At 38.6% G+C, this 23643-nt stretch overlaps 1 protein-coding gene across 8 annotated transcripts in view; it reads right to left on the bottom strand.

The window, feature by feature from the left end:
- The window catches only part of Ncoa1 (nuclear receptor coactivator 1), a 208920-nt gene that overhangs the window by 51630 nt on the left and 133647 nt on the right, over positions 1-23643 (bottom strand). For all 8 annotated transcript variants that reach the window (XM_031355731.1, XM_031355734.1, XM_031355737.1 and 5 more), the window contains 4 exons: positions 18732-18909; positions 11836-12015; positions 9018-9113; positions 4373-4513 (listed from right to left, as the gene is read on the bottom strand). In XM_031355731.1, the coding sequence (XP_031211591.1) occupies positions 4373-4513; positions 9018-9113; positions 11836-12015; positions 18732-18909 (595 nt within the window). The remainder of the gene's footprint in view (positions 1-4372; positions 4514-9017; positions 9114-11835; positions 12016-18731; positions 18910-23643) is intronic.

Genomic DNA, 23643 nt, shown 5'->3' on the forward strand with positions numbered 1-23643 from the left:
TTTTTTTTTTTGAGATAGGATCTCATTCTGTAGCCCAGGCAAGCCTGAAACTCACTATGTAGTCCAGGCTAGCCTCAAACTTGTGACAATCCCCTTTTCTTAGTCTCTTATATGCTAGAATTACAGGCATGAGTTATCATTCCTAGTGCTTTAATTTTTAAGTATAAAGTTAAGGTAACAAAAAATGACTGATGAATAAATAAAGATAAAGTTATTTTTAATTATATTACTGAGGTAAAAGTAACACTTTATTAATATAGAACTGGAAAGACATGTAAGAGTGAGATTATACTATATATACTCTACTTGTTTAGCCTACTTTTTCATGTAACAATATATCTGGGACATTTAAAAGATAAGAAATTATGACCTATTATTAAACTATAAGTAGATAAACAAAAATTTTATAAAGCGACTTTGTAGGTTAACATACATACATACATGCATACATCCATCCATCTCTGGGAACTTAAAACACCTTAACTATGTCGTGAATCTCCTAAAGTGGGAGAATAGAGCATCTATCACACTCAGTTAAGCACAAAACAACACTTCCTAGCTACAGATGTTAAAATCTTGTGAAACCTAGCTCCGTATTTTCCAAATGTCTCTGTAAGAAAGCATTTTCCCCTCAGTCTCATTTAACAGTATAGTGCATGACCAGGAAATTTGACTTAACTACTGCACTGGCATCCACCATATCCCGGACACGGTGAAGCGCCTGTTCTCATCTTTCTTTAAAGTACTGGTCTGAGCAGAACAGAACCTATGAATCCTCTCCAAATCACCTCCACTCGTATCAGCTTTCTCCAAGTTTAAAGTGCCTCAAGTGGTTTTAATACCCACTTTCCCCAGGCCCAGTGCAGAACCATGGCTTCAATCTGGTTCAAGCAAGTGTTCCTATGTGTTCTTGGCTGGAATATGGTTACAAAATGTGACCATGGAAGACGAAGCAGTAAGCATCATTTGAAAATATTTCATGTGCTTGGTGTGGTAGTCTGCTATTGTGATCCCAGCACTTGAGGTAGGGGCAAGAAGGTCAGGAATTCAAGGTCTTTCTCAGTCACATAAAGGCTTGAGACCAATCTCTACAGCAGAGCCTGTGTCAAACAAACAAACAAAAGGCTGGGGCAAGCACTAACCTAGTTTGTATGTGGCTTCAGGTTCAATCCCCAGCACTAAATGCCCCCCATCAAAAAACAACCAAACTAACTAAAATATACATTGTCTTGGCCCAAAGCAGCCAAAACAAAACCAACCAGACAACCAAACAACCAAAACTACCACCACCACTACCAAACAAACAAAACACACCCCCCCTTCAAAAAAAACCAAGCTAAGAATAAAAATGCTAAATGAACATTAGGATTTTATAGCAATTGCCATTTTCAAATAGTAAATTACTGGAAAGGGGAAAGATAACAGATGGAATACAATTTTCTCTTATCTAAATATCTATCACTATAAAAATCTATACAAAATCAAGAATATAGTGGTAAAATTTGTCTTTTACCTAAATTTAAACTTATTCAGGTGAACACATAAAATACTATTTTTTTTCCTATGCATTATGTTCCCTTTAAGCACTGATTCATTGTGGATGGCTAAATCTAGCTAATATATATATAGCATATATATATATAATATATATATATATATATATAGCATATGTTGATATGCTATACTACAATTATCACTTTGGTGGTGAGAAGACTTAGTATCTATTGTCCTCCCTGCATTCCTCAAGAATATATTGTTATTAGCTATAATCATCATGCACGCCACATGATGTTAGACTTAACCCTTGGACCTAATATAGTGGTTTGAGCAACATCGTCTCAATAGCTCCTCCTATCCCCATTGACTACCGCACCCCCTCATGACCACATTTCTACTGTTTCTAGACTACGTGTATAAGATCATGTACTGCTTGTATTTCTGTGCCTGGCTTATCTCATCTGCTATAATGATCTTCAAGCTTACCATAGGAGTGCCATCTTTTTCTGGCTTAATAGTATTTAATTGTATGTATATGTCAATGTATATTATTCATATACATGCATACATATACATATGAACGTTTTTTTCATTTACACTTACTCATTGAAAAGCACATATCTTCCATATCTTGGCTAATGGTATACAGGTATCTCTCTACTATATTGATTTTGCTCCCTTTGGTTATTTACCCAAAAGTGGGATTCCTAGGACCTGTGATAGTTGCATTTTTTAATTTTTGTGAGGAACCACCACTCTTTTCTTTATAACAGCTATATTAATTTACAACCCCACATTTACACATGCTCATCTTTTGTCTGATAACAGTCATTCTAATACAAACATGCATCACTGGCTTTACACTTACGTGACTGAGACAGCAAATAAACAAAACAAAACAAAACAAAACAACCTGCAAATGTAAATCACCACTTTTTCCATTCTTTATAGGTGAATGGTTCTTAAACTTAAGCATCATCTTTAAGGCCTGTTAAAATATTGGCCCTGAGCTGATATTTTAATTCAGTAGGTATTTTTAACAGGTTTACAAAGTTTTCAAAGAGTATATTTCTCTTACCAGGCTACATCTACTGAGTATCAAATACTAGAAGATGCAATCCCTCTATGACATGCTATTTAGGAAATTGTTTATAATTCCAAAAACCTAGAACCAGAGTCATATGAACTTTGGCCAACTTGGCCACACATGAACTTTCCATCTTTGAGGGAAAAAAGTCAAAGTCATTTTCATCACAGAATTCTTTTTCTAAAAAGTTGGAGGACATGGTATTAAGAAAACACCCAATGAAGAAAAGAAGATGGATTACAATTCTTTCTCTTTACACTGCCCCCAAATTACTGTATTTTGTATGCTGATAAGTTAGTTATTTATTAGATTTTAATTAACCTAATTCATAGATACTACTAATATCAACTATGGCTCTTTTGAATCTGTGTGGAGCTTAATCATTTGGACAATAAGTACCATTTCACCTTAGTGGAAATGTATACAAATTATAGACAAATAAAATTAAGTTTCATAGGTCTGCTATAGAAGGTCCACCTTGGAAACCATGGCAAAAACCGAAGACCCATATATACTTCACGCGTTAGGTACTGACTGGAAGCCATGCTCCAAGTCCCAAACCTATTCAAAAGTCAAGCACTGTTATGTAAAGGAAGTCCAAACTCATGATTAGTAGACGGAATCCATCATTATTATGATGGCCTCCAAGCTAGGATGTAGGACTGCCTGGGGAAGTTAAAAAAATATAGATTTCTTTTTGGTTCTTTATAATAAAACAATCTTGAGGAGTGGCGTGGTGTTTAGTAAGGAGCCCTCTGGAGAACTACAACTTTAAGATTTATGCAGGTATATAAACTTATAAATAATTCTATTAGGAAGCAACTAACCTATTATGCAATGAATGGCACATCATCAGGAAACTAAGGACACAATGTTATGAGGGAGATGTTGTTATGGGGAAAGTGTTAAAATTAACAAGGGTGCGAGAATAATTCAGTTGTATTTTAGGACTAGTAATCATTAGAGACTATCAACCTAACGCTTACATAATAGAGAAGTACTAGGCTACCATCCACAGCAGTGTTTGCTAGTGCATAGACAATGCCTTCATTCTCAATCTCTGTGAACTTTCTGACCTTGATTCACAAATAACTTCCCCTGCCTTTCCTATGATATTGCTAGATTTCTTATGGGCATGTTGTTTTGTGCCACCACAGACCTCCTAGACAGGGTATTTGACAGGTAATGTCACAGAGAGTAGTTTTAAATTCAGAACTTCAATCTACATAAAAAATACATATTTCAATGGTCATCAAGTTAAAATGAACAGTACTGAGGCTCTCCAACACACTTGTTTTCCTGGAGAAAAAATTTTTTGATAGACAAAAAAAAAAAAAAAAAAAAATTCTCTTGCTCTCTCAAATTATCATCAAACTTGAAATTGCCTTTTAAGAGTTATACTTCTATTATCACCAGGGTCACACTGATTTTAGAGCTGTCCTATATTCTCTGAACATATCCTGAGCAAACCCTGTTTCCTAGCCATCACTGTATCCCTGGCACCTTATATACATAGTGCTCTATGCATGTAAGGAACTCGACACATCTGCTGAATGAATGGATGAATGAATGAGTGAGTGAGTGACTGCCACATGACATCCTAGTCTTTAGGATGTGCATCCTGGGTTTCAGGATCCACTCATGAATTACTTTGCTTACCCATTTCTTCCTTTCCTAAAACTTATTACAGAGCTGTAATTTGGAGAAAATACTTATCAAGCTATGAACTTCAAGAAGAGTTCCTCGATAGCAACACATAGGTTAATGAAAAAAAGACAAAAGCGTTACCTTCTTGAAACAGCTGTCGGGCGTAAGAAGGCTCTCTGCCCTGAGGTTGGAAAAAAGCATAGATGCACTTTCTTACTAAATCTTCCCAGCCAGTCCTGCCAGCAGCTCTCAGGGAGCTAGTGTCAATAGAGATGATTTTGCCTGCACAGGGAAAGAACGTTTACATTTATGGTAGCGTTTTGATTATAAATCAGCCACAAAATCACCAGCTATATGTAATGAATATCCTTTTTCGAAATACTTGATAGACAAAAACAGTAAAAAGGGGCCATCTCTACTTGTTAGATATATTATAGTATATATTAGAGCATATTAGAGACATGATATGGATCGTGTGGTCTTAGATTGTTATGCATTACTGTGTCAGATTCAGTTCTAGTCAGGTACTGAAATTGTATCAAGGCTAAGAGTATAGCTCAGTTGGTCCAGCGCTTGTCTACAATGCATGAGGCTCTGGGCTCAGTTCCTTGTACTGCTAAACAGGGCATGGTGGCACATGCCTGTAATGCCAGCACTTAGGAGGTGGAGGTGCTCAAGGTCATCCCCAGCTACAGAATTAGCTGAAATCAATCTGGGATTCTTGAGGACCCATCGCAATCATAAATAAACAATCCTCCAGTATGGAACAACCCAAACCATCTGAAGCTGTTGAGACACCCAGTTCAAAACCCCAGGCCTGTTCAGATCCCACTTTCCATACACAGTCCCTCTTGACTGCTTCCTGCATCCTGATGAGTAACTGTTCTGCTCAAAAGAGAACAGAAGTAATCATTACATATATTACTATATTATTTCCCAGTGACTAAGGGAGGAGACTGTGAAAAAGAAGCAAGCTTTCCTCCCCCTTTTTAAAACTTCTGGTTAATCTCTATAGGCAATTTTACAACAAGAGTGAGATGCAATAAAAGAGGACTTAGAAAAGGCACTAAATCAAAACCTTAAGATTTATGAGGCACCATACTATTGAAATACTGTTTTATAAATTCCAGAGGTAATTTGCTAGAGTTATCAACTTGGTCAAATTCCCTATTATCTCTGAGGGAATTCTGTATAAGTTACTTCTCAGTTAATAGGGGGTCAACTAATAGTTTGTGATTTTTCAGGCCTATTTTTATTATATACACTCATAAGAGCCTGAGCTCACTTTCCTGTACTTCCTACCCCAGAAGGCACCGCTGATCTTTTCTCTCACCTATTATTGTGAGGCTTCTATATTTGTTGGAGATAGTAAATAAAAAGCTGGTATCTCACTGCTATCTAAATTTGAATTTCCTTAATTACTAACAAGGCTGAGCACTTCCCATGTTTATTTATAATTCATGCTTCTTCTATGAATTTCTGATTGTATTTATCCCTTTTGATACAATCAAGTCAAGTCTGTGTATGTGTATGTTTCTTCACTTAACTAAAAATCACAATTCTCCTCCCCCCTCAATTTGATTTTCTTAATAATAAAATATCTATTAGCTTTTCCTTGTTACAGTCTGGAATCTAATGTATCCAATCCTACTTGAGGATCCTATCAATCAACTCTTAGAATAAATGAGAATAGAAAAAATACCAGTTGAAAATCAAATAAGAGAATTTTGTTACTTAAAAGTTTGAAAAGAGTCTGATGACCGTAACTGGAAGCCCTGTCATACATAAAAGTTTATTATAGCAGCAATTCTACTGTTATATAATCTTCACATACAACAATGCTCCTCATAGGCAATGGCTAAGGGGTGTGTGTGTGTGTGTGTGTGTGTGTGTGTGTGTGTGCACGCAATAGTCTGTAAGATAGAGCAAAGGAATCTGGAATTGTAGAACTATGGAAGAGAAAGTGGTTATGTTTTCAGCATTGGTACTAAATGATCAGGCTATGTAAAGAACTCTGCTCAGAGGCTCGTGAAGAGTTTGCTTTAGAATATCTACTTACCAAATGGAAGTTGAACCAACCACTAACCAACCAAACAAAAGAAACAAAGACAAGAAAAAATATCACAATTCAATCTTTCCCAATAGAAGAATTTTTAAAAAATGTGACATGAACCACTCCATTTATAGTTCTAAAAAGTATCATTGAAATTAAGTGTTTAATATTTTACCTTACCTTCCTATTATTTTCAGTGAATTCTATGCTATGATATAATAAAATACTAGCTTTAAATGTTAAGTCTAATTTCTAGTTCTCTGATAACCTGGTATGAGAGGTGAAGTCCAGTGCTGACAGGCCAAAGGTAATGGAACAGAAAGAAAGAGTGCTTCATGGGGAGACACATTTTCACTCTCAGCAATCAGTTATTGTTTGTTTCTCACTCCTAAAACAAGTAAGCTGGCATCGGTTATTTTCAAAAGTCTTATTTTGAATTATTTTAAAATTTATTTTATGTGTACGTGTGTTTTGTGCACATGTATGTCTATGTACCACTTGTATGCTTGGTGTCCTTGGAAGCTTTAAGAAGGCAACAGATCTCCTGAGACTGAAGTTATAGACAGCTTTAAGCTGCCATGTGGATGCTGGGAATCAAAGCCTGGGTCCTCTGGAAGAGCAGCCAGTGCTCTTAGCTGCTGAGCCCTCTTTCCAGACCCTGGAATGTGTTATTTTTTGAGGTCCCTTTTAGTTGAACAATTATTGTAAAGCCCAGGAGTTAATTTCCTTATTTTAAGTGGTCATGATTATTTTTATTGACTTACACATAGTAAGATACAGCTGAAAATTTAATTTAAATTCTCTGATTTAATGTAATATTTAACTTACGGAAATTAGAATAAGTTGAAAAGTACTATTCACGAACTATGCTACCATTTTGTGTGTATGTGTTTTGGGTGTTGCGGATATTCCATGGGGCATGAATGGAGGTCAGGGGACAAGCAGTGGCATCAGGACTCTCCTTCCACCTTTATGTGGGATCTGGGGGTGGAACTCAGGCTACCATGCTTGGGCCAAGTGCTTTTAGCCCACAGAGCCACCCAATGGCTCTTTCACTAACTTAAGTCTCTCCTGTCTGCAGCCTGACAATCATCCCTCCCAGCAGCCTTTTCCTATTTGGCTTCTTTTCATACAGTTTCTGATGAAAAGGTCAGTTTTCTTTGTCAATGAAACCTATTTTCTTCCATATAAAATATCCATGGCTTTCAATAAGGGTTTGTTGAAATTTTCCAGTGTTGCTCATGAAAGAAAATGGAAGTGAATATGCCACATGACAGACAGAGAGGGATGGAGAGAGAACTGCAGTTTCTCCACGATCCCAGGCCAGAGCATTTTGGAATTTATCTTTAAAAACACAAGATTAAAGCATATAACATAAGAGTATCAGATTTCTGAGAGTCAAAAGTTGTTAAACATAGACTAGAATCTTTACACCATGGTACAGGATGTACATTAAAATGGAATAAATTAAGTTGAAGTTTTTTTAAAATTTCTGTTCAAAAATATATCCCTAACTATCTATCTCTGTTGTAAACTTAGGGAGGTGTCCAGAAGATGTAACTTAGAGTATGTGAAAACATGAATGTCAGTTTGAAGATAAATTAACTAGGAAAAAGCTGTGACAAACTATGAACAACAGCTGTGGTTTGTTCTAGAAGGGAATCAAATCTCAACAGGCTTTTGAGAAGACAGTCTTATTTCAGGCACTCCCCTGTTACACAATGCAGCCCTACTGCCTACCTCTCAGTCCTACTAATGTGAGGGCTGGTCTACCTATTTTTTGGGTCAGGAGTGCTCACTGTAAACTAAGGCCCTTCCACATTGACCACTTCTGACACTTACATATAGGGTGTGTGGCACTTCTTCATGGACCATGGTCTCATTAGCTCAAACCTCAGTAAGACCTTTTAGAATGACCAGCCTAATCTCAAAAAAGATCTTCAAAAATGCAGCACAATATAGAACTATAGCACTCACTTTCTATTTATTTGAGATAAGGCCTCGCCATGTTGTCCAGGCTTGTCCTAATGTGTGGGCTCAGGCAACACAACTGCTTCAGCCCACCTAGGAGCCAGGACAGTAGAGATACACCTACAGGTGTGGTCACCACTGGTCTTTACTCGCCACATAAACCCTGAGCGATCACACTCATAGCAACGACTTCTATAGACTCAAGTGCTATGTGCTAAATAAACTTTTAAAAAGGAGCAAAGGAAAAACTAACCAAATACATTAAAGTTTTTTACATGCATTTATTTATATGTATACATGTGTCCATGTGCATGGTTTGCATGTGAGAGGAGTTGGTTCTTTCCTTCCTACATGTAGGTTCAAGGATCAAATTCAGGCTGTTAGGCTTACAGCAAATGCATTTACCCACTGATCCCTCTGGAAAGCTCCACCAAATATATTTAAACATAATATTAGACCCACCATATTTTATCCAATCGTAAGTGTAAAGATTCATATATTAACAACTTCAAACTTCTTTAAGAGTGCCTTCCTTGATTATGAAGGTGATTCATGATCACACAGATATATTCATGGGAACATTGTTAAGAACTGGTCTCTACAGCTTGATGCTCATGACAACTATAGCATCTGACTGTTCAATATCAAGGCTATTTAAAATGCCTTCTATAGAAGACCGGGAAGCAGACAATTGGATATAATCAGTGAAGTGCTAAGCTTACATTATTAATAGCCATGGGACATTTTTAATTTTGTGAATACCTGTAGTATCTTGCTTGGTCATAAAGGATTCTACACCTGTAATGGCTGGAGGCCGAGGTAATCGTCGAGCAATACAAATCAAACATGACTGGAAATCTGCCCAAAACAAGAAGGAAAAATTGAACAAAGTATAGAGAAAATGTTTATATCAATTCCTTGAAAGATTTTACTTTAAAATTGCATGTTTCAGGATTTACCACTGTATTAGAACCTCTCTAACATAGTTGCATAGGAGCAGTAAAGTTCCCGGCATCACAAAGTTGGTAGCCCTAAATAGAATGTAAGCCAGAGTAAAGTTCTCCTCATCTGAATACTTGCACATAAACTGTAGGAGACAGATGATAACAGTCAGAGTAACAGTTCTGGTTCCATGTAAGCAGCACAAGTTTGTTGTTGTTTCACTGCTAGCAACTAAATTCAAGGGACTTAGGTCTGCTAAACATATGCTCTGTCACAAGTACCCAATACTACTTTTAAATTAAAATAAATTATGTGTATGAGTGCTCTGCCTGCTTGTATGTCTGTGCACCATGTGCATGCAGTGCCTACAGAGGCCAGAAAAGGACATCAGATCTCCTGTAACTGGAATTACAGACAGGAGCAAGCTGTCATGTGGATGCTGGTAACTGAACTTGGGTCCCTTAGAAGAGTGCTCTTAACTTTGGACCCATCTCTTTAGCTTTCTGTCCTGGCTAGCTTTATGTCAACTCCACACAAGCTAGAGTCATCAGAGAGGAAGGAACATCAACAGAGAAAATGCATCTATAAGATAGGGCTGTAGACAGGCCTGTAGGGTATTTTCTTAATTAGTGGTCTATTGGGGACAGCCCAGCCCATTATGGGTGGTGCCATCCTTGGTCTGGGTAGTCCTGGGATCTATAAGAAAGCAGGCTGAGAAAGCCATGGGAACAAGCCAGTAAGCAGCAACCTTCCATGACCTCTGCATCAGTTCCTGCCTCCAGGTGCCAGCCCTGCTTGAGTTCCTGTCTTAGCTTCCCACAATGATGGACTACAGTGAGGAAGTGGAAGCCAGATAAACCCTTTCCTCCCCAGCTTGCTTTTGGTCATTGTGTTTCATCACAGCAATAGAAACCATAACTAGGACACCCCTTAACAGTGTTTTAAAAATAGTGTCTGTTTCTTTCTTTCTTTTTTTTTTTTTTTTTTTTTTTTTTTTTTTTTTTTTTGAGACAGGGTTTCTCTATATAGTCCTGGAATTCACTTTGTAGACCAGGCTGGCCTCGAACTCAGAAATCCACCTGCCACTGCCTCCCAAGTGCTGGGATTAAAGGCATGCACCATCACCGCCTGGCAGTTTTATTGTCAATATCTTACCTGCATCAGTATGTCATGCTGCATCTATTCTCCTAACTATTATAAAGATAATGGTCATACCACAGAACTAGGATTTGGACTGAAGTGGTAGGACTTTGGTCTTGACAAAGGACTTTTTAAAGGAGGAGAAGAGTCAGGGTCTATGTATCCAAGGCTGGGGTGATTTCACTTTAGAAACCTAAGTAATATAAGATTTATTTAGTAGATTCAGTAAAGAGTGTGACCTACTTAAAGAGTGTAGATCTCAACATGGATTCACATGGTCTTACAATGTAGCTCAGGCTGGCCATAGAATTACTATGTAGACCAGGCTGGTCTCAAAACTTGCAAATTCACATTTCCAGTTGTAGCAATCATAGGTTTATGTCACCATGACTGCCAATAGAGGAATTTATATTTTTAGGATTTACTTTTTTCTGAAGTCCCATTCTGCATTTTACTAAAGGTCTAGATACACTATTGCACACTAATGACATAGAATGGTAAGGCAGGAGAGCTCCCAGTTGGTCATCACCTACACCTCTTGGTAACAATTGCTACTGAACTGCCTCTGACAGACTCGTCTCCTATTTTCTCTGGTCTGTACAACGTACTCCGGTCCCAACGTGTAGTATTCCTAAACTTATCTGAGTCTCTATTTACATGGATGATAGACACTTATCATTATATACTGAACCCTACTGTCACACACAGAAATCCATGCTAATAACATGTTCATATTAGAACCTCAGCCATGACTTCCATTTTTTTTAAAAATAAACTTTCTCCTGGATTTTTGCATAGTCTGAAAATGCCAACACTATCCTCCAATGTCTCCTACAATCTAAAGATGAAACTTCCTAAGTACTAGGGGTGTTCACCAGCCTGTTGTATCTGGTACATTTCCAGCTGAGGCAGGTAGTCAGCTACTTTATTTCAAGGCAGCAAAATAGATTTGAATTATTTGACATCTTAGTGGAAATGCTGGCATAAAGCTGAAATTTTAGAGACATTATTAAGGGGTTGGCTGTACATATTTGTAATGTTGTTTAAAATATTAAGAGGAACATTGAGTCTGGCATGGTGGCATGCTCCTGCAATCCAAGTACTTATGAAGTTAAGGCAGGAGACTGCTTCTAAGTTCTAGTCTAGCCTAGGCTACATAGTGAGTTGAAGACCAGGCTGTGATATACAGTTAAACCCGATTTCAAAATGCTGAATAGGCTGGGCCTGGTGGTACATACCACTAATATGAGTACTTAGGAGGAAGAAGCAGGTGGATCTCTATGAGTTTGAGGTTATTCTGGTCTATGTAGCAAGTTCAAGGTCAGCCAGAGCTACCCAGTGAGACCCTTTCTCAAGAAAAAAAAACATATAAAATTGAACTATGGTTATGACAAATAATAGAGTAACCAAAATATTATCTCAGGAAGATAGTATGCAATCACTTTCCCCTGACTTTTCAAGCCAAAGATAAAATAATCACTTTAAAATGACTCTTTACCTTCGCCATCTTCTTGGATTGATTTTGGCTGTGACACTGTGAAACACTGCATTACTTCATAGCGCTGGCAAGCTTCTTGGTTCTCAGTACCTGGCTCATCTGGAGGGTGAATTAGCATCCTGCAGTTAAATGTATGGCTATTTCGGCGTGCTGCCTCTTGAGGCCAAGGAACTCCATTTACTAGGGAGGCAAAATTGATTTATATGCTTGTGAATAGAGTAAGAAAAGTATCAACTCTGAAGATACAAAAACAAACTTCAAGGCATCCGGCTGATGAGAAATCCATTATTAAAAGACTGGCTTACATCCTCAGATCTAACTGTATAATGAGTCAATAAAGGTACATCTATCAGTTAAAAACTGGAACTTTTCCAAGAAAAGGTATAAGAGCTCAGACAGTAAATACACTACTTCACTAACAGTACTTAGAAACAAAGACAGAATTAAAAGTTACTGGTGTGGCAGATAACTCTTTATTTGCACCTATGCATCTCAAGTGAGAAAATTTAAGGCCAACAGTTATCATTCTAAGTAGGCTCTTTGTGGATGGGAGAGAAGACTGAAACTTTGTCCATGGAGCCTGTGACTTAGAATAGAAAAGAACAATATTGGTTTCTTACAGCCATTAATTACTTCATTAATTTAATAAGTGTAAAACATGTTATAATACTTTGAACATAGTGTGTATCGGTAAGTAATATTAAAAGATTACAAACAAACATTGTCTCCTTTACTGTAACAAAGTTAAATTTAGTTTTAGAAAAAAAGATGCTGTATATTTCAAGTAAGAATCACTGTATTGTGAGTCAGTTTCCTACCCACACTGTCCTATCCAGATCACAGATCCCAGTGGGCAGAGGTGTAAAGCCCCCTCCTCCCTCAGCCCACTCTCTAAGTACAAGAGAGAAGTGTGCAAGCTAACTAACTTGAGCTCAGTTCTGCTTTTCACAGGTTGCTAGGTTTGGGTCACTTAGTACTTGGTTTCCAGTTGCTTCATCTTTAACCTGAAGAGATCCAGTGTCTGAGCACTAAAGATGGTTGGACTCTACAGTCTACAGCAAATCACAAGAGGCCCTTGGTGCTCTAATTCCAATACAAACTAGACTTTATTCAGGTAGTCATTTCAGGGCCCCAGTTACCACAGCTGACATTTTACACATATGCCTAATTTATTTATATAGGATTTATGGCTAGGGCCATTTTCTTTCTACTTTTGAAACACATATAGGCTAAACAGTAGAATGAAGTAGACAGTATAATTAATGTGAAGATTAACCACCTCATTTACTTTTAGAGCTTTCATCTCCAACTAAAGAGCTATGATAAAAATAATTTTTAAGATTTTGTTTGCCATCTGGTTTGCATGGTATTTACCCAGATTTATTCAACTATTAGGGATGATCTCAGCTTGTTGAACACACTTGCAAAGAAAAGCTACTTGCTTAATCCGGCTAAATATCTTAACTCAGTTAAGATAATAAGAAGTAGGATAGAAAAAAGAAAAGCAGGCAGAGAAGTATTTAGACACAGGGTTAGTATAAAGAGCCAGGAGGAGAACAGGCAGCAGTGGGGTGAAGTGACTTCCCTCAAGTTTAATTTCATAACCTGTTATGCCTAAAGTTTAAGAAAAATTCTATTGTTTGAGAATTTCATACATGCATACAATATATTTTGATCAAGCCCACCTCTATTCTCACTATTCCCTATCACTATTTCCTCCCAATTTCATGTTTTGTTCATATATATTTACAAGTATATTTGTAATTTTATTATATGTGCGTGTGTGTGTTGCTTATATGTGTGCCCATATAAGTCTGAAGGAGGCAGTGCCCATAGAAGTCTGAATAGGGTATTGGATCCACTGGAAGTGGAGTGAGAGACAATTGTGAACTGTTATTATATATGTGGGTGCTGGGAATTGAACCTAGGTCTCCAGAAGAGCAAACAGTGCTTTCAACTGCAGAGTCATCTCTCTAGCCCCTTTTGTCTGTTTGTTTCATAAAACTCCACTGAGTCCACTTAGTGTTGCCAGTATGTGGATGGTGTGCAGGGTCATTTACTGAAACATAGGTATCATCTTAGGGACCACATCTCTGAAGAAATATGGCTTTCTTCCCCAGCAGCCACCAACTTCCTATAGCTCCTCAGTTATCCATGAGATTTTATGATCACCTCCTCTCTCCAAAATGGGAATTTATCTGGCTTGAGCTTGTGCAGGCCTTATATATGCAGCCACAGCATTGTGAGTTAATGTGCAACTGTGCTTCCATGTTTTGCTGTAGTAATCTTTTGTTTTATCGTTTTTTTTTTAAAGATTTATTTATGTATATGAGTATACCATTGCTCTCTTCAGACACTCCAGAAGAGGGCATCAGACCTCATTACAGATGGTTGTGAGCCACCATGTGGTTGCTGGGAATTGAACTCAGGACCTCTGGAAGAGCAGTCGGTGCTCTTAACTGCTGAGCCATCTCTCCAGCCTTTTTTTTTTTTCTTTTGAAAGATTTATTTATTTTACTTATTATATGTAAGTACACTGTAGCTGTCTTCAGATACTCCAGAAGAGGGAGTCAGATCTCATTACTAATGATTGTGAGCCACCATGTGGTTGCTGGGATTTGAACTCAGGACCTTTGGAAAAGCAGTCAGTGCTCTTACCCACTAAGCCATCTCTCCAGCCCAGTCCTTTGGTTTTTAATCAAGTTGGTATCAACCTGAAAGCTTCACCCCTATTGGCCAGCTTGCATTGTGCTGGATGGTACTATGCATGCTACCAGGGAAGGACAGGAATCATCAGTCTTTCTCAGATAAGAACCCTGTAGATACAATATCAGCCACCCTAGCAAGATATGTCTACTGGTGGCAAAAATATTATGGGAATAACCAAGCACTTATTGATTGAATTTAAGGCCCATTCCACAGGATGGAACTAGTTCCTGGCACTGTTAATGGGGCCAAGAATTTATGACTAGTTAGGCCACAGGCCCTAAATATTATTCTGCTACATGGATGTGGTATTATTATACCACTAAAGACATTGTTATACCCAGAGATTAGTGCATCTCTCAATTTTTATCAGAGAAAGCTCTTTTTGCAGTAGATGGCAATTAATGCAGACCCACAAACGGTCAATGCACAGAAAGTAAGAGATGGTGGAATGCTCAGCCCCAAGTGGGGCATCCTTATCATCTATCTTCCAAAGGCTCCCGGATCATAGAGGAAGAGGGGGCAGAAAGACTGTAAGAAAACCTGTTCTGGTTAGTAAAAAATATTGAGAACTTATAACTAAAGCCACTAACGTCATTCGGGCCACAAACTACATTTTAACCATCATAACTTCTTAAACGAATAAACAATATATTCTCTGTTGGACAGGGACAGGATAAGTCTAGACTAGCAATGGAAAGTGCTGATGAAGCTCAGTATTTTGTTTGAGTGTGTTGGGGGTAGGAGGTCATCTAATCTTTACTACTTGCTCTTTCCTTTCATCACAATTCTCTATAAAGGAATAAATGCAACTGCTAATATTTTTAAAACCTGGTAACAAAAATCCAATCAAAATATTGCAAAACAACAAAAAGTTTTTTTGCCGTTTCAGTACTGGGAATTAAATTTAGGACCTAATTGCTTGCTAGGTACATTTAAGGCAAGTTCTCTACCAATGAGCTGCATGCTCAGCTCAAAGCCCTTTTTAAAGGAAGCAGCAGCTACTCAGTTTAATTTTAAGAAGAACTGAAGAGAACTAAACTTTCCTATTGACACAGTCTGTAAAATTATTCACCTTAACTTTGTGGGGACCGGACAAAGAAGCACATTATGAAAGGATATTGTTCTTCCATGACATCGATTTCTAACCTAAAAACATCGACAATATCAAGTAGTTGTGAATGATACAAAATTATAGATCTATCTCCCATGAAATTAAAAATTCCAAAATATTTAGATAAAGTCAACAATAATAATATTAACTAAATTTAAAGGAAACTCATCTAGGTGATAGGTTAAGTATCATTTGAATGCCCTCCAAACTTCTCATGAATGGTAAGGCTTGGTTTTTGTTTTTTTTTTTTTCTTTTGGTTTTTCGATACAGGGATCTTCAGATAGTACTATGTCCAATTTTTTTGTTTGTTTTGTTTTGTTTTTTTTTTGAGACAGGGTTTCTCTGTATAGCCCTGGCTGTCCTGGAACTCACTCTGTAGACCAGGCTGGCCTCGAACTCAGAAATCTGCCTGCCTCGGCCTCCCAAGCGCTGGGATTAAAGGCGTGCGCCACCACCGCCCGGCATGAATGGTAAGGCTTAACGAAGGATTAAATGCATTCCAAGATCATACTGCTAGTAGGTGGTAGAGGAAGGATGAGTTTCTTATGTCTGTTTTATATAAACATGTCAGTGCTCTTAACTTCTACAGTCTCTGTATCACTAGCGAAATAAATGCCAAATTGTGATAACTTATGTCCATTCCCCATCCCAAACTTCAGGCTACAGCTTATTAGAATTTCATATATAAATCTTAAACTTTCACAACATAAACCTTAGTGTATGAGTGTGGGGTGTATGCACATGCCTGTGTAGGTATATGCACGTGTGTGCATGTGGAAACCAGAGGTTCATGATGGGTGCTTTCCTCATAGCACCCCACCTTCTCTTTTTCTCTTGCTAAACCTGGGCCTCTCCACTTGGCTAGGCTGGCTAACCACCAAGTCCAGGAGCTCTCCTTCCTCTGTCTTTCCAGCACTGAGATAACAGACATGCTCTGCCATGCCCATTTCTTTACACAAACTCTAGAGTACTAAATTCAAGTCTTGTGTGGCAAGCACTATACCACACAAGCCAGTTCCACAATCATTTTCTTGGACAAAACCTTTCACTACATTAGCTTTTCAATGTTCAAAATGTTATTTTACTGCTTATAAGTAAAATTTAAAAATAGATTTTAGACAATGAAATCTTCTACCCCAAAAAATTGAAAAGCAATTTTGAAACAAGTTTTTTTAAGCTGTTCAAAATTTCTTGATGTGAGAACAAGAATATAACCTTTTGAATTATGTCAGTGACTTATGCATATATAAGGCACATAAATGTAAAAATGCAAATTTGTAAATAATGATCTTAATTTTTCTAATTTCTTCATAGGTTTAAACTTACTTTTTCTGGAGGCTGATATACATACATAATAATTTTACCTGGTTTCCCTTTCTGATTTTGTAATGATTTGATAGTTGTGATAATGGAGATTTAAGTATAGATGCTATAGTATGTTTTCTCTTCAATGTTTCTTAGAACAGTATCTTTTCTAAGTTATTACAACTGGGCTTTATTCTTCTCAGTGGTTTCTAACAGATGATCAAACACCACTAAAAATCTAGATGATATGCTGTGTCCCTACTGAGCATGCCCTGTGGTTGTGGATATGCACTATTGTACTTGGTAGTGGAGACAGTTAGGTTGTATTATTTCTATGTTTTTATTCTTCCCTTCCTTGAGGAACAAAGAAATGATGCAATGGCAGGAGAACTATCACACCTCCTCCAGTTGTGGTAGAGGCTAGTTGGAAAAGGCCAGTCAAGGACCTACTGGTAGCCAGCAGTGGTACCACCATGACATCACATATTAGATGACACTCTGGTCTGATTTACCTCCTGATAGGGATGTGGGCAAACTGAATAGGAGCATATCTACAGTAACCATGCTGTGATGAGCAATGTGTGGCTTTTGCACAGTAAGCCCCTTCCTTCTTCAGGGGTTGAGGAGAGCTCAGCTTTATTTTCTGTCACCTCAGCTCTCTTCCCAACCAGGAAAGCTCTTAAACTCAACAGACCCTTTGTTAATACAGATAGGAATATTACATTTTTAAGGTAACATTAAAATGAAATAGCTCAAGTAAATCCACACGCCAGATCTGCATGAAGGCAGAACAAAAACTCCTAGAGAACAGGAGAGAGGAAGAAGCGCAGTGCCACATGAAGGGAGCCTCACTTTCAGTCCCCTGCGCTCCTGCCTCAGGCCCCACATCAATGATGCTGAGGACCCTGCTAAGTGCTACTCAGAGATGTTCCCACGCAGTGTCTCTGAGAACCTCAGGTTTGATCAGGTCATCTGTGTCATGAGTTAGTCTTACTTAAGAGCTAGCTGAACAAAGAAATGATAGAAAAACAGGAACAAAAAAATCTGAAGTGGATGGAATCTGAATTAAATACAAAAAGGCTTTCCGTTTGCCTTTAAATACATGCACATCAACTACTTGGAACCTATCTACTTTAGAGACTAGGAATTCAGTCAGTAGGAGTAATTGGACCTTGAGTCCTGAAAACCTTTTTAGCAGGAGTCTCAAAATTCCAGGAACAAACAAAGGGCAGCTGTTAGTGCATTCAGGTCCCTAGAGAATCAGCAGAAGTAAGTGACTTCTAAGGTCCCAGCCTTGCCTTAAGCACACAGTTTAGTGGACAGAACAGCAGCTGGAGATCAACACCATTAATCCTCTCAGCTGGGCTTCTCCCCAATGGGCAGGCCATCCAATCATAGCTGGACTATGGAGTTGAAAGAACTTACACCCCAGGTACTTTTTGGAGGTATAAAATACAGCAGCATACTGCTGCTGACTGGTTTCTTCCTCCCTTTTGTTTTTGTTTTTTTTTTCTATGATCAGGGCAGTGAGAAGAGCACTCCTTCCCTGTAGATAATCTAAATGGAAAGCAAAGGAAACCCTAAGCAAAGGCTTCTTGTAGTAGGGTGACTTAACTGTGTGTGGATTGTACTGTCTCGTGACAACAAAGATTCTTATGAGCTATTGATATAGCTGAGGTTGTAACCATATTAAAACTATTTCAAGTACATTATTTACACTAGTAACTTGTATATGTGACAATACTATTAGAAATAAAAAGTTAATTCTACCCAGTGATTTTGGTAGCAGATTCTTGACAAATTCTGCGTGATCTCCCACATGTAGTATGCTGTAGACGCTGGTATTCATTAATTCTTCCTGATTGTAACCCAAGTAGCTGGTCACATTTTCTGACACAAATACAATTCTTCCTTCACAGTTCACAACAAAGAAAAATCCATCTAAAGCCTGCAAAGCCAAAAATAAAAAGAAAGAAAAGGATTAAGATATGAAGGCACAGTTAAAATATTGAGAAGTTAAAAGATAAAAGGAAAACCTTTTTCTCTTTAAAAAGATATTAGAAATAAATATATGTCAAGTTAAAATGCGGATTGGCTCTCTGTGGGATGGGGGTCATGATTTTCAAATGGTTTATACAGTAGGTATGAATGAAAAAACAATCAGCCTTTCTTAGAAATAATTTTATTCAAATATTTATTTTATTATTTTTAAATGTGTGTGTATGAGTGTGCACACATGAGTGCAGATGCCGTTGGAGGACAGAGATGTTAGATGTCCTGTAACTGTTACAAGTGGTTGTATCGCTTGATGTAGGTGCTAAGAATCAAACCTGGATCTTCTGAAAAAGCAGTATGTTCTCTTAACCACCAAATAGTCTTCACATTCCAGAAAGAATTTTTATTGTAGTAAATGTGAAGTAAGTGACTCATTCAGTCTTGAAAATCTCTACATTATGTAGGTTAATACATAATGGCCTTTGCCTTTGAGAAATCTGTTCAAGAGTGGACATGCATAATAAAGCACTAGTGATCAATCAATCAACTGCCACACATATATGGAACACCATGAGCACAGAGCAGGATGCCTAATTTTGGAGTGGTGGTGGTGATGAGAAGCACCTTACAAAGTCCTACCATATGGAGAGGGGAAGAGGGGAGGAGAACTTTAGGTAAGTTACTGCAGGAAGAGAGAAGTATATGGCACATGGTGAGGCATAAGTAGTGTAGATCTGAGTAGTACAAAGTACAACGGGTAGAAAACACGTTAGTGGAATGAACAGGAGCCAGGTTCTAGGGGCCTCCTGTGTGCAGACATGGAGCCAGGCTTCTCCAAGAGGAGATATATGCACCCCTCGGGGCACAAAATATTTTCAGTGGCACAAAAACTGTTGGAACCTTTAGACTGCAATCTAAAACATGGAAGAAATAAAGCCCTATAAACATATAACATGATGGTCTTTCAGGAAGTACACACAGTTCTAAAATTTTTAGGGAAGATTTGGAATACTGAAGCTATCAATGTCACCTTTATTATCTAGAATCTTCTTAGCTATTTGAAAAATGATGTAGTTAGTTTGTTACAGAATATACAGTTGAAACAATTCAATTTAAAAATGGGCTATTGCACCCTGAAGCTGACCCTGTGCTAAGCTCTCCATACCCAAATCCCACCAGGAGAGAGCTGGACTCTCAGAAGTGCTAACAAACCTGACAGCACAGGGAAGACCACCACTTCTGCTCTGAGGGACCCGCTCGGAGCCCTCAGGACACAGGAACCCAGGAGTAACCTGGGACAGGAGCCTTCCAGTTTCCATCTGTGCCCGGAGCTGACCCTGGACCACAGCTCTCCATATCTAAATCCTGCCTGGAGAAAGTGGACACACAGGCTTACAGGAGGGACAAGCCACAGTCAGAGACAGCAAAACCACCTAACACCACAGATAACCAGATGGAGAAAGGCAAGTAAAAGAACATAAGCAACAGAAACCAAGGCTTCTTGGTATCATCAGAACCCAGTTCTCCCACCACAGCAAGCCCTGGACACCCCCAACACACTGGAAAAGCAAGACTCTAATTTAAAAATCACATCTCATAATGATGACTGAGGACTTTAAGAAGGACATAACTCTCTTAAAGATATACAGGAGAACACAGGTAAACAGGTAGAAGCCCTTAAAGAGAAAACACAAAAATCCCTTAAAGAATTACAGGAATACACAACCAAACAGGTAAAGGAATTGAACAAAAATACCCAGGATCTAAAAATGGATATAGAAATAATAAAGAAATCTCAAAGGGAGACAACCCTGGAGATAGAAAATCTAGGTAAGAGATCAGGAGTCATAGATGCAATTATCACCAACAGAATACAAGAGACAGAAGAGAGAATCTCAGGAGCAGAAGATACCATAGAAAACACTGACACAAAAGTAAAAGAAATGCAAAATGCAAAATGCAAAAAGCTCCTAACCCAAAACATCCAGGAAATCCAGGACACAATGAAAAGACCAAACCTAAGGCTAATAGGTATAGAAGAGAGTGAAGATTTCCAACTTAAAGGGCCAATAAATATCTTCAACAAAATTATAGAAGGAACTTCCCTAACCTAAAGAAAGAGATGCCCATAAACGTACAAGAAGCCTACAGAACTCCAAATAGATTGGACCAGAAAAGAAATTCTTCCCATCACATAATAATCAAAACACCAAATGCACTAAACAAAGAAAGAATTTTAAAAGCAGTAAGGGAAAAAGGTCAAGTAACATATAAATGCAGACCTATGAGGATTATACTAGGCTTCTCACCAGAGACTATGAAAACTAGAAGATCCTGGGCAGATGTCATACAGATCCTACAAGATCACAAATGCCAGTCCAGGTTACTATACCCATCAAAATTCTCAATTACCATAGATGAAGAAACCACGATATTCCATGACACAACCAAATTTACACAATATCTTTCCACAAATCCAGCTCTTCAAAGGATAATAGATGGGAAACTCCAACACAAGGAGGGAAACTATACCCTAGAAGAAGCAAGAAGGTAATCTTTCAACAAACTCAAGAGAAGATAGGCATACAAACATAATTCCACCTCTAACAACAAAAATAATAGGAAGCAACAATCACTATTCCTTAATATCTCTTAACATCAATGGACTCAATTCCCCAATAAAAAGACATAGACTAACAGACTGGATACATATTTTCCAAGCAAATGGTCCCAAGAAACAAGGTGGAGTACAAAGAACCAAAGAAGCTAGACTCCAGAGAACCAAATAACCTTATCAAAAAATGGGGAGCAGAGCTAAACAGAGAATTCTTAACTGAGGAAAATCAAATGGTGGAGGTATAACCACTCTGGAAATCAGTCTGTTAGTTCCTCAGAAAATTGGACATAGGCCAGGCGGTGGTGGTGCATGCCTTTTAGTCCCAGCACTTGGGAGGCAGAGGCAGGTAGATTTCTGAGTTCAAGGCCAGCCTGGTCTATAGAGTGAGTTCCAGGACAGTCAGGGCTATACAGAGAAACCCTGTCTCAAAAAAACAAAACAAAACAAACAAACAAAAAAATTGGACATAGTACTACCTGAAGATCAGCTATATACCACTCCTGGGCATATACCATGAAGATGCTCTAACATGTAATAAGGACACATGCTCCACTATGTTCATAGCAGCCATATTTATAATATCCAGAAGCTGGAAACAACACAGATGTCCCTCAACAGAGGAATGGATTCAGAAAATGTAGTATACTACTCAGCTATTAAAAACAATGACTTCATGAAATTCTCAGGCAAATGGATGGATCTAGAAAATATCCTGAGTGAGGTGACTCAGTCACAAAAGAACACATATGGTATATACTCACTGATAAGTAGATATTAGGCAACGAGCGTGGAATACCTATGATACAACTCATGGACTACATGAAACTCAAGAGGAAGGAAGACCAAGAGTGGATGCTTCAGTCCTACTTAGAAGGGAGAACACTATAATCAAGGGAAGTAGAGGGTGGAAGAGACAGGGAAGGGAGAAAGGAAGAGAAAAGAGGGAGGGGAACAAGAGGGGCAGAATCAGGGAGGAGATGGAGGAGATGTACAGAGGGTCAGGAAATTGAACAGAGGTGTATATCAATGGGGGATGGGGAACTGGGGCCAGCAACCAGAAAATCCCAGATGCCAGGAAAGCAAGAGCCTTCCAGGACCCCATGGGGCTGACATTAGCTGAAATACTCCGCAAAGGGGATGGAGAACCTGATGAGACCATATCCAGAGGTTAGACAGACCTCCCCCCACCCCCGGTTGAGGGAAGTAGCCTCCCACCCATCTCCAAAATTTTAACTCAGAATCTCTCCTGTCTAAAGGAAACACAGGGACAAAGAGTGTAACAGTGACTGAAGGAAAGGCCATCCAGAGACTGCCCCATGTAGGGATCCATCCCACGTGCAGACACCAAACCCAGACACTATTGCTGATGCCAGGAAGTGCTTGATGACAGGAGCCTGATACAGCTGTCACTTGAGAGGCTCTGCCAGATGCTGACCAGTACAGATGTAGATGCTCACAGCCAACCATCAGACTGAGCACAGGGACCCCAGTGGAGGAGTTAGGGGAAGGACTGAAGGAGCTGAAGGGGCCTTATCTGGCATCAACAGGAGGGGAGGCCCTTGGTTCTGTGAAGGCTTGATGCCCCAGTGTAAAGGAATGCTAGGGTGGAGAGGCAGGAGTGGGTGGGTGAGTAGGGGAACACCCTCATAGAAACAGGGTAGTGGGGGATGGGACAGGGGGTTTACAGAGGGGAAACTGAGAAAGGGGATAACATTTGAAATGTAAAGAAAGAAAATATCCAATTTAAAATAAACAAGTAAACAAATAAATAAAATATAAATGGGCTATTGATTCAGAGATCTCAAAAGAAATAAAACTGGTTAGGAAAAATTTCAAAACTGTTCATTATCCATAACATTAGAGAAATGAAATTAAAACAGCTTTGAGGTTTCGCTTTACCCCAGTGAGAATGGCAGAGACAGCCAATGCTTTGAGGAAGCAGGGAAGGAAACCCTCATTCACTCCTGGTGGGACTACAAAGTGCTGCATCCACCGTGGAAATTGGGGTGAGAAATTCTCAAAAAACTAAAAATAAATCTACCATATAAACCCAGCTCTACCCCTCTTTGG

Source organism: Mastomys coucha, unplaced genomic scaffold (genome assembly GCF_008632895.1).
Source record: "Mastomys coucha isolate ucsf_1 unplaced genomic scaffold, UCSF_Mcou_1 pScaffold6, whole genome shotgun sequence".
NCBI classification, from domain to species: Eukaryota; Metazoa; Chordata; class Mammalia; order Rodentia; family Muridae; genus Mastomys; species Mastomys coucha.